We start from the raw sequence: 14,056 nt of genomic DNA on the forward strand, positions 1-14,056 counted from the left end.
CTAAAATCATTGGGGGAAGTGGGCAACAAAATGACTATTCATGTTAGTGTGTAGAATGTATGAGTCTGGTGACTTACCATATGACTTTTGAAAAATATCATCCTCACAATTCCGAAGGCTGCAAGAGTTGATTGATTTTAACAGGAGAGCTAAAACAGCTTAGGTCTGACACGCCACTGCCCGCACTGAAACTAGGTTTATTGTGCGGTATCGCTCCCTGTATATCTAGTAAAGCCAATCAGTGCCCTTAAATAGTGCAAGGAGTCCCTCTACCAGGTTTTTTGTTAGACACAATTTCTTCAGGTCTAGTTGTCCCGAAGATTCTGTATGTTTTACTCTCCAATGCCATGCATTCGAAGATTAGGTGTGATGCAGTTTCTTCACCCTCATCACAGATCCTACATTTAGGGTCCTCTTCCGTTATACCCGTTGTGTGTAGGTGTTTTTTGAAGTTCCCATGGCCGGTCATCAGTCCAGTCATGAGTTTGATCTCTTTTTCTGTTCAGTCCCAGGATTACAGAGCTTCTTTTAAAACATGGCTTGGGCATCATTACCGTACAATGTTTTTGTTTATTGACCTTGGTCCAATATCCTAAGTGCTGTTTCCTAAGCCAGTTCTGTAGTTCAAATTTGATCATAGCCTTGGTGATTGTCAAGACAGGTACTGGTCCAATTAATGGAGTCATTGCCCCCATCCCGGCCAATCTGTCAGCTTGTTCATTGCCACAGATCCCTGAGTGGCGAGGGACCCACACTAGGTTCACCCTATTGCTTCCCCCTAGCTCCACCAGAGCCCTGTGGCATTCTGCAACAAACTGAGATCTTGTTGCAGGAGCTGCCAATGATTCAGGGCTGCCTGGCTGTCTGAATAGATGTAGATGCTAAGGTCATCGTAGCATCTCCGCATATTCTCTTCCACACATGCCCTGATTGCAGTAATTTTGTCTTGGAATACAGAGGCCAGTTTCCCTAGAGAAATGATACTCTCCAGTCTTGGTTGAACCCCGTACAACCCTGCCCCAACGCCTTGGTCTGTTTTTGACCCATCGGTGAACCAAACGATGTCCCCCATAGGGTGCAAATTGTTTTCAACCTCTGCTCCCTACTTCCAATTATTTTGTTGTAAGGCTTGTCGAAGCAGTTGGGAGTTATTATATAGTCGGCAGGCATTTCCCCAACCATACCTATATTTACCTCACTATGTTAGTGTGTGATTCTGGATATCCGAATGAGACCCAGTTTTAGCCAGTTTTAAGTCTGTGTGCCCCAGTTGCTGCTTCCATCTTAACCAAAGGTGAAGTGGAAGCATATCCAGCATGGCTTCCATTCCAGCGGTTGGTGTGCTGCTAATTCTGCCCCTTATGGCTAAGCAGGCCAACCCCTATACCTTAGCAAGCTCTTTAGCAGCAACCCACTGTTCTACCTTCTTCCACCACACTACGGCCCCATAGGAAATCCTAGGTCTAACCACTGTGGTCTATATCCACTGCATATCCCTGGGGCTTAGGCCCCAGTTTTTGCCACAAGCCCTCCTAATACTCACTAAAGTACTTTTTGCCTTGGAGCAGATACTCTTAAATATGAGGGGTCCAAGTTAGCTTCTCATCCAAGGTTACCCCTTCACAGGTAGAGTTTCATCGAAGCGCTTTAGATTTCAACTTGCATGCTGAATATGTATCTTCGTAAATGGCACCACAACAGTCTTCTCAGGATTAGCTCTCATATCCTGTTTAATGCACCATTTTTGCACAATGTCCAACTCTCCTTGTGCCATATTCCTGACTGTGTCAGAAGCATTGTCTGGAATTTAGTTCCTCAGTGAGTTCATTCACCACTAGATTCCACAATAGAGGAGACAAAACTCCTCCTTGTGGGCAGCTTCTACCTTCCTTCCACTAAGTATGGCCCTGGTCTACCTATATATAGTGGTCCCAAGATCATGGACCTTTGCTGCCCTTACCATGGAATCAAAGGTCGTGTTACTGAAGGCTCCCTCAATATCCAGGAAGATGCAGAGGGCTATTTCTTGGAAGTGAAGTGCTTTTTCCACCTTCCCAACGAGTTGGTGGAGAGCCGTCTCACATGATTTACCTGGTTGGTATGCGTGTTGGTTCAGGTGTAGAGGGACCCTACTTAGCCTCTTCTCCCCAACATATACATTAACCAGCTGTGGGATGAAGACAACCTTCACTGCCCTCCAAGTATTGGGAATGATTCCTACTGTTAAGATAACCCTGAATAGCCTGCATAGGGCTCTTATAAGCTTTCCTCCTGCCTGTTGCAGGAGAGCTTGAAAAATTCCATCTGGGCCAGGTGACTTGAATGGTTGGAATGTTCCCACTGTCCACTGGATTTTGTTGAAGTTCACACACTCCTTGGCCGATTCCCAGTCCTCTCTTTGGGTGCCTGAGAACCCTTGTCTCTCTGGGGTCACATACTGGTCTGTGTTATCCATCAGAGCATATTGAGGAAAGTGAGTTTTGAGGAGCAATTCCAGCATCTCATGTGTTGTCTTTGTATATTCCCCATCCTCCTTCCTCAGCATATCTCCTGGATTGGTTGGTACTCTAGTGAGAATCTTATGAAGTCTGGCTTGTGAAGCCGAGCCCTCCACTTCCTCACAGAATGCCTTCCAGCATGCCTCCTTTGCTTGTCTTACTGCAAGATTGTAATTGACAAGGGCCTCACGATATTTAGCCCATTGTCCTTTACGTCTCGCAATATTAAACAGTCTCCATACCTGTTTTCTTTGTGTTTCCAGTTTGTTATTCCACCAAGGAACACTCCTATTTGTGCACTTCTTGGTGAGTGTGCAGTTGTCCTGACATGAGATCACTATGGCAGAGGTAACAAATTCTACAAATTCTACTGGCTTCCTTATTGTGGTTTTAATTTCCAATAAGCCTAAGTCAAGCCTAAGTTAAGGTCGCTCCTAGTAATGGTCTGTCTGGTTCCCATTTCAACCTTGAATTTAATGTACACGTGGTCCGATGAGGATGGCTCCAACACCACATGCCATTGTTTGACATAGCTACCCATCGTCATGGAACCAAATGTTATGTCAATCACTTCTTCCCTTCTGCTATTCCTGAATGTAGGTCCATTGCCCCTATTCAGGACCTCTAAGTTGTTAGCTAAGAGAAATTCAAGAAGGTACTCACCTCTACTGTTGGTGTCCTTGCTACCCCACACTAGGTTGTGGGCACTGGTGTCAAATCCCACCAGCAGTTGGTCACCTTGCCGATGTCAAGTCTCTACCAGTCTCTTCACCTCCAAGTGAGGGGGAGAACTGTCTTCGTAAGGAAGGTATGCTGAGGCCAAAATAATTTCCCTCGTGATACCTTCCTCACATAGCTGCATTTTGATGGTCACTAAGTCCCTAGAGCAGAAATCCATCACTGGCATGAAAGAAATGCCATTTATAACATAGATGCATGTTCTGGAGTTTCTTAGATTCCTAGCATCAATCAGCTTACCTCCAGTGCCTCCGAGGCCCGATACACCCCTTTGTATAAATAGGGTTCTTGTATCAGGGCCATGTCCACTTGCTGTCTCCTCAGGCAGCAGCTCAGGGCAGCAGAGGCCCATTTACAGTGCTGCAGATTAATCTGCAGCACCTCCAGGCTCTGTCTGACTGCTATCTTTGAGGTCTTTGAGAACCCTGATGGTGACCTGCGAGAACCCGAAAAACAGTTTCAGGTTGTGCTGTCACATCGCCTTCAGGGACTTCTCACCAACTTCCACCAACACGGTTCGTCCTTCCGGAGCAACATTCTGGTTAATCACTCTCCAGTCTTCTGTCAGGACTTTTGGGTTCTGGGCACCTATTTTCCTGAACATAGTCTTGGGAGAGACTTCCTTAAGGATCTTAGGTAGCCATAATGATATCTTTGTGATCTTAAGAAGCTCTACTGCCATCTTGACCAGCAGCTGTGTATCTTCCCACGGGGATATCATGGGCACCTTGTCCTTGAGCCATTCTACTGTATGCACCCCCTCACAGACAAAAATGAGTGCACCATGATCTAGATAGACCCTCCTGAAGTTGGGACCTGGGCCAGGACCCCCCCCCCCCCCCCCCCAATCTTTTCAAAGAGGGCCATCTGTACTAGTTCCTCCTGCTGTGAGGTAATGGCCACCAGTGGATAACCTTCCTGGATAACTGCCATCCTAAAAACCGAGACTGCAGTACTATAGGTCTGTTTCCCTATTTCATGCCTCAGTATCTTCTGGACTCGCTTACCCAGGGAGGAGAGAGTCTTTGATTCCTCCCTTATCCACTTACTACCTGTCTTTGACGTTGTGGGGTCTGTGTGTCCCCTTCAACCTGAGACAGTTTTTTCCTGGGGGTCTTGGGTTCTAGTCCCTTTACTTCCCTCCACTTGGGAAGCCATTCTTTTCCTTCCTTTTTCCTCTGTTCCCTGAGTAGATTCCTCCTCTGGGCCCAAGACAAGCCTTTGATCTTAATCTGGTCTAGCTTCTCGGTTACAGTTCCCATTTCTGGCTCAGGTATAGACCGTGATTCAATAGTGGAAATGCCTTCCATCAGTTCTGTCCACACGTTTGGGTATCTGAGGTCTCAATTTGCCCCTCAGTTTCTTTTTCGTTATTTTCTATAGTTGTGTCCAAATTGGTCCCACGAGATTTGGGGATCTAGAAGGTCCACACCACGAATACCCCGCACGGTGTAAGGCTAATTACTCAGGGAGGTCACCCGATATCCCTGAGGCTCCATTTGCGACACATCTTCCCATGTTCCACGCACCCCTCAGCACGGATCGCATCACACCTTGGGTTGGGTCAGGGAATAGGGTAGGACTAGGAGTGGATAGGGAAGATGGGACGTTGTGGGACACTCTTAGTCTGATCCATCAGCTGAGGCTTTTCTGGCAGTAGGTCCTCTACCTTTGGCATAGCCCTCAGCTTCCCATGGATACGCAAGCCTCTCCACCCGCACGGACAGTGCTTCATCAAGGTGGTGTCCCCCAGAGAGGAAGAGTTGACAAGTGCGAGAATTATTACACAATCAGCTTAACAGCTCATGCATCCAAGTTGGTAAGAAGAATAATATACAGAAGAATGGAAAAGCAAATTTAGGATGTGTTAGATGATGATCAGTCTGGCTTCAGGAAAGATAAAGGCACTAGAGAAGCAATTCTGATGTTTCAGTTGATAATGGAGGCAAGACTAAAGAAAAATCAAGACACATTCTTAGAATTTGTTGACCTGGAAAAAGTGTTCGACAACGTAAAATGGTGCAAGATCTTCAAAATTCTGAGAAAAATATGGGTAAGCTATAAGGACAGATGGATAATATACAATATGTACAAGAGCCAAGGGGGCTTAATAAGAGTGGATGACCGAGAACAAAGTACTCGGATTAAAAAGGGTGTAAGACAGGGATGTAGTCTTTCACCTCTACTGTTCAATCTGCACAGCGAAGAAGCAATGATGGAAATAAAAGTAAGGTTCAGGAGTGGAATTAAATTTTAGGTGAAAGGATATCACTGATATGATTCACTGGTGACACTGTTATCCTGAGTGAAAGTGAAGAAGAATTACATGATCTGCTGAATGGAATGAAAAGTCATATGAGCAGAGAACATGGATTGAGAGTAAATTGAAGAAAGACAAAAATAAAGTAGCAGAAATGAGAACTGCTTGAAACTTAACACCAGGATTGATGGTCACAAAGTAGATGAAGTCAAGGAATTCTGCTAAGTAGGCAGCAAAATAACCATTGATGGCTGCAGCAAGGAGGACATCAAAAGCAGACTAGCACTGGCAAAAAGGGCATTCCTAGCCAAGAGAAGTCTACTAGTATGAAACATAGATCTTAATTTGAGGAAGAAATTTCTGAGAATGTACATTTGGAGCACAGCATTGTGTGGTAGTGAAACATGGACTGTGGGAAAATGGGAACACAAGAGAATTTGAGATGTGGTGCCACAGAAGAATGTTGAAAATTAGATGGATTGATAAGGTAAGGAACGAGGAGGTTCTGCATGGAATCGGAGAGGGGAGGAATATGTGGAAAACATTGAAAAGGAGAAGGAACAGTATGATAGGACATCTGTTAAGACATCAGGGAATGACTTCTATGGTACTAAAGGGAGCTGTAGAGGGCAAAAACTTTAGAGGAAGACAGAGACTGGAATACATCCAGCAAATAATTGAGGACATAGGTTGCAAGTGCTACTCTGGGATGAAGAGGTTGGCACGCAAGAGGAATTCATGACGGCCCACATCAAACCAGTCAGAAGACTGATGACTCAAAAAAAAGTGCACTGATTGAAGGAACATGAACACTATAAGATATTCCAGCTGGCTATAAACTTGTAACTACTTTTAACATGCTACTGTAGGTCAAATATATGAAAAGGTGGGGTATAAATTACTAATGAAAAGTGACCTTTATTTTACAGTTAAGATAATAGATGACAAGCATTTAGTATGTGAATGAGAAATTAAAACTACTGCCATTCACTTCCCTGACAGCAAGACATGGTAGCAAGCGAGTACTGTGTGCTCAAAGCTAGAACTAACATTTTTATACAGCAAATAAATAATCTGATAATGTACCTACTTAGATACAAGAGTCATAAATTTTTAATTATTGGTGACATCAATAATGAAGTGTTAATTGAAAATTCTAAAAGTAACCTTCTACTGTGCTGATTAAAACTAAAAGTAACCTTCTACTGGAGACCCTCAAGTTGTACAATTTCTCTTATCGTAACTATAAGCCTACCAAGACATCAAACACTGGCAGAGTTTGTATAATTTTAAGTGTTGTTAAATCTATGTTGTCTGACCATGATTGAATATTCCAGAAAGTAAACTGATCCAAAAAAGATCATGTTCAACCAATATAACCTTGACCTGTGAGACAGTTAAAACCACTAAATGTAAGAAATCGCACACAAAGATTTTTAGCAATAGATGGGTGTACCACTGTCATGGGGAATGACTCATTGAATGATGCTTATTTGTGTCATGTCATTACAACTATATTTAATGAGTACTTTTCCCTCATTGTTAAGCACAAGAAATCAAATGTAAGGAAGGGACAAAACAAAAATGTAACTACCTGGTATACACCTTACTTGAAAAATTTAAGAATTTTGTTAAGAATTTACTATAACAAATGCCATACTATTAATGAGAATAGATATTCATATGACAAATTAAAAAATACAGAATATATGTCATTTCTGTAAGGAAAAAAAGCAAATGATACCTACATTTCCCAGTCCAGTAAGAAAGGTAAAACTTCTTGGAAAATAGTTAATACAGAAGCAGGGCTCTCTGCAGAAAATCTACCAGTCCTACCAAATATAGGTGAGCTAAATAATAGTTTTATAAATTCTGGGAAATGTCAAATGAAAGTGATTTAGATGACAATTTGGACCGGCTTCCCAATTCACAAGAAGCAGAGCTTGAGGTAGACTTGCCAGAATTTGGATAGTAGACTATTTATAGTAAGGCCATACTGGATCTTGCCAGATCACTAAGCAACACCAGAACCAAAGATATACATCATAAAAAGAATAATAGATGCTATATGTAGTCTGCTGTCTCAACTTATAAATAGGATGTTTAGAGACAAAACATTTCTAGACAAACTGACAATTGTCTTGCCTGTATACAGAAAATAAGACATAAATTCACCCCAAAATTACAAAGCAATAGCTACAGTACCAATAATTTCGAAAATTATTGAAGCTTTAATGAAAGACCGCTTAACAACGTATTCAACAGGTCCTAATATGGGTTCTGAAGTGTTCTATCAGCATTTAAGGTTGTACAAGAAGTTCTGTTTATCAGAACTATTGGATTTGAAAATAGGCAGTACAGCTATGCCTCTCTAGTAGATCTTCCTAACACATTTGATACTGTCTCACATAGAATTTTTATTAAGAAACTTGAAACATATGGAGAAACTAAAATAGAACTAGCATTACTGAAATCATATTTGGCAAGTACAAACTTGATGGTAGCTGTAAATTCAAATAATTAATCTGATCTTCTGAAAGTAAAATATGGAGTCCCACAAAGATGTACTGGGTCCTTTCTTATTTGTTGTCAATGTGAATGACCTCCCTAACTTACTACCGTATAAATCTCTGATGTCCATTCGAGACAGACTTTTATCACATCATCTAAGGATGTGAATGCTGTCAAACAAATGAACAATGCCATGATGGAAAAGATAGCTCTGATGGTCCAGAAAAACAGGCTGACATTAAATAATGGTAAAACTGAACATACCCCCTTTTCTCTTAGAAATTTTATAATGGACAAAATGACTCAGTAAAGTTGTCAGGTATCTACCTTGAGACTAAATTATGCTGGAACACCAACACAGAAAAGCTCTGTAGGAAGCTGGCAAGAGCTTTATGTCTTTTAAGGAAACTCAAGGAATGTGTGTGTTAATAACTCATGATTAATGGCATTCTGTGCCTTTTTCCATACACACTTACATTATGGGATACTTCTTTTGGGAAACTCTACTGGGGCAAAAGAGGTCTTTACCTAACAGAAGGAGGCCATATCAGATGTATATTTAACTTAAGCAAATTAACATCTTGTAAACAATACTCTGTTGAACATAAGACACTTAAAAGTCCCCAGCCTCTACACACTAAAGGTACTTATGCTTGATAAACAGAACGTCCACGAGTGTGAAAGTAAGTCAGATGTGCATTTACATGGTTCCAGAAATAGGAACTTACTAGACATTCTTTGGGCTCAGTTAAGTAAAGTTAAAAATAATTTTTAAGTGCTGTCAAAACATTTTTCAGCAGTACACCTTATGGCGCAAGGGAATTACATGAAAATAAATTTAAGATGGTGGTAGAGACATGGCTGAAAGAAAAAAGCATTTTTAAAACTAATGTATTTCTATCTACTGAAAAAAGTGATAAACTTTTATTAATGTAACTGTGAATACAATCTTATACATAACCTATATAATGTAGTCAACAAAACATATGATAAATTGAGACTAGTTATGTGATAAGCAATATCTATGAAATATTATTTATATATGTCTGGCTTCAGCTGCCAGAGACTATGGTTATGTGTCTGTGAGTTGTCTTTGCATGAGTGTGTGTATGTATGTTGTCTATTTTTGACAGAAGCCTTTTTGACCAAAAGCTCACTTTCTGACATTCTTCTTGTTGGACCTATCTGCAACTCAGCATCTCTGCTATCTATATAATCAGTAGCAACTATCCTTTTCATAACATTTTTACATTCCATTCTGGGTTTTCCATTGTTTGGTTTTGCCTTAGGTCTCTTTAAATTAGAGTCAAAATCATACAAGTGACAGGAAATGTAAGGAATGCTGAAACTCTTTTCAATTTCATTAAATATTTGATTTCATTAACTGGTTACATAAATTTTTATGTTTAATTGTTTCAGCTACAAAGGAGACATCACAATGGATTCCCTTTTGAAGCAGTTAAGTAGTCTGCAGCAAGAAATGAAGCTGATAACTGAAGAAAACAATTTTCTGAGTAAAAAGTTGTCTGAAATTACTGACAAGGTGAATAGTATCCCTTTCTGAAAAATTTTTCTCCCCTTGCAACATAAGTAAATTATGTAATTAATATATATTTGTGTGTGTGTGACAATTTTTTTCCATTCGTGTCTTGACGAACTGATATAAAATGTTGTTCAGCTGAGCTTATATGATACAATTGAAATTTTATTTTGCAGTAGCGTGATAAAAGGCACTTGAGGTAACACTATATTTTTAATGTGCAGCAATAATGTGTCACAGAGAGTAACATCACAATCAAATTATATCACAAAACCTGATGCTTCTGTACTTGCTTTGAAGTGGCCATGTGTGGTATCAAGTAACAGCTGTATGGTAATCTGCTGTGACACTGGGCAGCAGTTCTTGCAAATTATGCCCGAGAGAATGATCATTTCCAGATGGAACAAACTTGTATTCTAACTTATCTCACAGTTAAACAGTGAAGATGCTGTAATTAATGGGAAATTGATTGTGGGCTATTGTCAGAACAGTCATGTTAAACTCTTCTCTCTCCTTCTGAATGGTCCTTGGAGAGCCCAATAGTACCAACTGATCCTCAGCCAATAGGCATCGCTGGATGTGGATATGGAGGGGCATGCGGTTAGTGCATCTCTCTCCCAGCTGTTGTCAGTTTTCATGCACTCCATTTACCAATGCATTCAACAGACACAGACAGGTGCTACCAAGCCCAACAGCACATAACTTTGGTGATCTGATGGAAACTGTCCCACCAAGGTGGTTGGCCAGTCATGTTATCCACCCATTTAATGGCAAAGGCTTTTATTGATAGTGTCAGTGGCAGTGTTTGGACATAATATGGGTACTAGAACAAAATGTTTGCAATGACCAGATCCATTGGCTTTCAAGACGGGTCTATAAAATTGGCACAGATATGCTGCAATGGCTTGTCTGGGAGCATCCAGGGTGGGAAAATTTATATCAGGCACAGCATGATTTTCTGCAGAAGTGTGGCTCATGTGTTCAATACCAAATAATAGACTTGGTCAATATGCATGCCACTGGGTAAGATCTTGTGTAGGCATTAACCTTCCAGCGACCTTTATACAGGAGTGCCAAAAAGTTATGATGAAAGATTTGAGGGACAGCAACACATTGTTGATCGGTGAGAATCATAACAGCTTTTACTCCTAGTGCAACTGACAGTACATGTGTGTGAGCAGAAGAGGGGTGTAATTTAGATTCCTTAAAGCTCAGCTGGGGCTACTTTTTTTTCTTTGTTTTTGGTGTGATGTGATATATGCTTTAAGATAGGGCCCTGTTTTGTAAATTTTGCAATAAGTAGGGCCATACTAGGAAAATTGTCAACTTTTATTCTAAGGTCATTATAATGCTGGAAAAATACTAGTTGTTCTTTGTTTAATTCTGGGGCTGATTCCATTGGAAGTTGGGAAAAAGAATATTTCCACATTTCACAGTTGGTCTTTTAATGTGTTTGATAACTGAAAGAGCTAAGAAATAGTGTTCACTAATGCAGTCTCTATGCTGTTCGTTTTGGAAATACTGTTATGGTTATGTGAGCCAAACATTTTGACTCATGATTTAGGATCAGTAATAAGGTAATTTTATATTACAGAGATACATGTTGAACTTATGTATGGCATACACTGTAAGGCAGCAGAATACATTTTTTTATGTTCCCACAGTTATTCATGAGATTACAACATATACATAAGTATTTGCTGGTTGTAAGGTTTATGTTCTGTGTGTTGTGTGATATTTGGAGTAAGTAAAAATATATATTCTGTTGTTATGTTTAATGGTTGAGATGGCTTTTCTTTTTAATTACTAATAATGAAATAAATTTCCTTCATGCGCAGCAACATTCAAGTATTTGAGTTACTGAGAGCACTAATTGATTAAAGGCTGAGTGAAAAGTCCCTGACAAGATTAAATTTAGCTTTTGTGTATGTGGACTTTTACTCTGTTTTACCTGTATTCAGCTGAATATGAAGTTAAGCTTCAACCAAAATCAGTTCCTTATTGAGAAACCAAATGGAAGTTCTCTGTACGAGCACATTTAGAACTTTGGAACTGCGTGTGTGATATCAACTAATCCAAAGAAAGCTGTTGAGTCATATTGTGAAGATAAAGACCAATAAATCTGATGAAGATGCAGATTTCATTGCAGGTATTATAGTATCTTCACATTCGATGAGTCTGAACATGTGGTACATTGACTCAGGTGCCTCATCATGAATGACAAATTGATTTAACTCTGTATCCAGTATGTGGGGCCACTGATAAAGTGTATAGGGCAGTGACCAACAAATATGGAAATGTCATTTTCTTTGTGATTGTGATGAAAACAGAAGAAATTAAATGATGGTTGGATAATACTTGCACATACTTAAAAACATACAGCTCATCTCTTGTTGGTTAATCCAATAGTTACAAATGACTGCAAAATAAATTTTACACATAGTATTTTTATGACTGTGAGGGAACGTTTGTTCTTCTCTAACTATCAAACCTGTTCATCAAGAATCAACAACATTAATGGGCTTGGGTCCCTTTGAAGTAAAATATTTCGGAGGTAAACTAAGTTCCCATTCGGATCTCCGGGCAGAACCTACTTCGAAGAGATTCAGGCCGAAAGGAACTTTCAGGTTGGGAACATAGAATGTTAAAAGTTTCAACAGGCCAGGAACATTCCAGCCATTATTAGATGAATTAGATAGATGCGATGCAGACATTACAGCTATTCAAGAAACTCGAAGGCAGGGGGAGGGTAGCATAAAGAGGGGTAACTATACATTTTTCTATGGAGGTACGGAAGCCCACAGTTTCGGAACAGGTTGTGCAGTACATAGAAAAATGCTTCACGCAATCAGAGATAAAAGGTTCATTAGTGATGGACTATCAGTTATAGTGTTGTCCGGCAGGTGGAATAGACTTGTAGTAATTAATGTACACGCACTAACTGAGGACACTGAAGAGGTTGTTAAAGATGGCTTTTATGAAGAACTGTGGGATGAGTTCTCCCTGTACAACACAAAATTAATTATAGGCGATTTTAATGCGAAGATACGGAAGGAGAAGCATTCCGGCCTACAATTGGGAAGGAAAGTTTGCATAACATTTCGAATGATAATGGCACAAGGGTGGTTAATTTTGCTGTTTCAAATGACATGATTGTTGAGAGCACATATTCCAAAAGGAAGGACATTCATAAAGCAACTTGGGTCTCTCCGGATGGACACACCCAAAACCAAATTGATAATGTTCTTGTAGATCGGAGATGGCACACTAGTATAGAAAATGTTAGGACTTTCAGGGGAGCAGTCTGCGATTCTGATCATTTTCTTGTAGTTGCCAAAGTTCACCAATGGCTATCTGCAGCAACATCAAGGTGTCACAATGCAGAACTTGTTAGGTTTGACACTGACAAGCTAAATGATAAAAACTTTAGAAGAAGGTACATGATAGAAATTTCAAATAGGTTTGATGCTCTCAGGACACACGAAGATCAAGATGAGGATGTAAATAAACAGTGGATCACTGTGAGGAATAATATCAAAGAGGCAGTGAAGGTCACAATAGGTACAGTTAAGAAGAACAGGAGGAAACCGTGGTTTGATGAGGAATGCAAGAAATTGGTAGAGGAAAGAAGAAAAGCACGATTAGACTGGGATAGAATGGGAGACAGAAAACGAGAGGAGTTCTTGATCTTGAGAAGGGAAGTTGGTCGTAGGCTATGGGCAAAGAAGAGGGATTATTTGAACAATCAAATTACAAAAATGGAAACAAACAGTAAAACAAAAAACATTAGGGAACTTTACCTAGACATAAATGGGTATAGTAAGGGCTTCAAGACTAGGACAAATGAACTTCGAGGGGATGCTGGGGGAATACTGACAGACCCCAGTGCTATATTAAGTAAGTGGAGGGCGTATTTTGAGCAGCTATTAAATGTACACCAGGAAGCAGGAAATGAGCAGGCATACGAAATACATACAGCAGAACCCCAGAGACCTGAACCAACATTAAAGGAAGTAAGAGATGCAATCAACAAATTGAAAAACCAGAAAGCACCAGGATCAGATTGCATAACTGCAGAATTAGTTAAAAATGGGGGGCAGAAATTGGTGGAAGTAGTTCACAAAGTGATATCTAAATTATGGAACTCAGAGATGATACCTGAAGAGTGGCAGGAGTCGATTCTGATCCCAATTTTTAAGAAAGGTGACAAAATGGATTGTAGTAATTATAGAGGGATATCGCTATTACCAGTATGTTCCAAAATTTTCTCGAATATTCTGCTAAGCAGGCCTACAACATATGCAGATGAAATTGTGGGGGTTACCAAGCTGGCTTTCGGAGGAACAGATCAACTAGAGACCAAATATTCACCCTGCATCAAATTTTGGAAAAGAAATGGGACTACAATAAACCAGTTCATAATCTTTTCATAGATTTTACAAAAGCATATGATTCAGTATTGCAATCAAAATTGTACAGAATTCTTTTGGAACTTGGAATACCAAAGAA

At 40.1% G+C, this 14,056-nt stretch overlaps 1 protein-coding gene across 3 annotated transcripts in view; it reads left to right on the plus strand.

Moving 5' to 3' along the window:
- The window catches only part of LOC126458184 (uncharacterized), a 186,529-nt gene that overhangs the window by 136,704 nt on the left and 35,769 nt on the right, over nucleotides 1-14,056 (plus strand). For all 3 annotated transcript variants that reach the window (XM_050095074.1, XM_050095065.1, XM_050095057.1), the window contains exon 6: nucleotides 9,427-9,550. In XM_050095074.1, the coding sequence (XP_049951031.1) occupies nucleotides 9,427-9,550 (124 nt within the window). The remainder of the gene's footprint in view (nucleotides 1-9,426; nucleotides 9,551-14,056) is intronic.

This window comes from Schistocerca serialis, chromosome 1 (assembly GCF_023864345.2).
Source record: "Schistocerca serialis cubense isolate TAMUIC-IGC-003099 chromosome 1, iqSchSeri2.2, whole genome shotgun sequence".
Lineage (NCBI taxonomy): Eukaryota > Metazoa > Arthropoda > Insecta > Orthoptera > Acrididae > Schistocerca > Schistocerca serialis.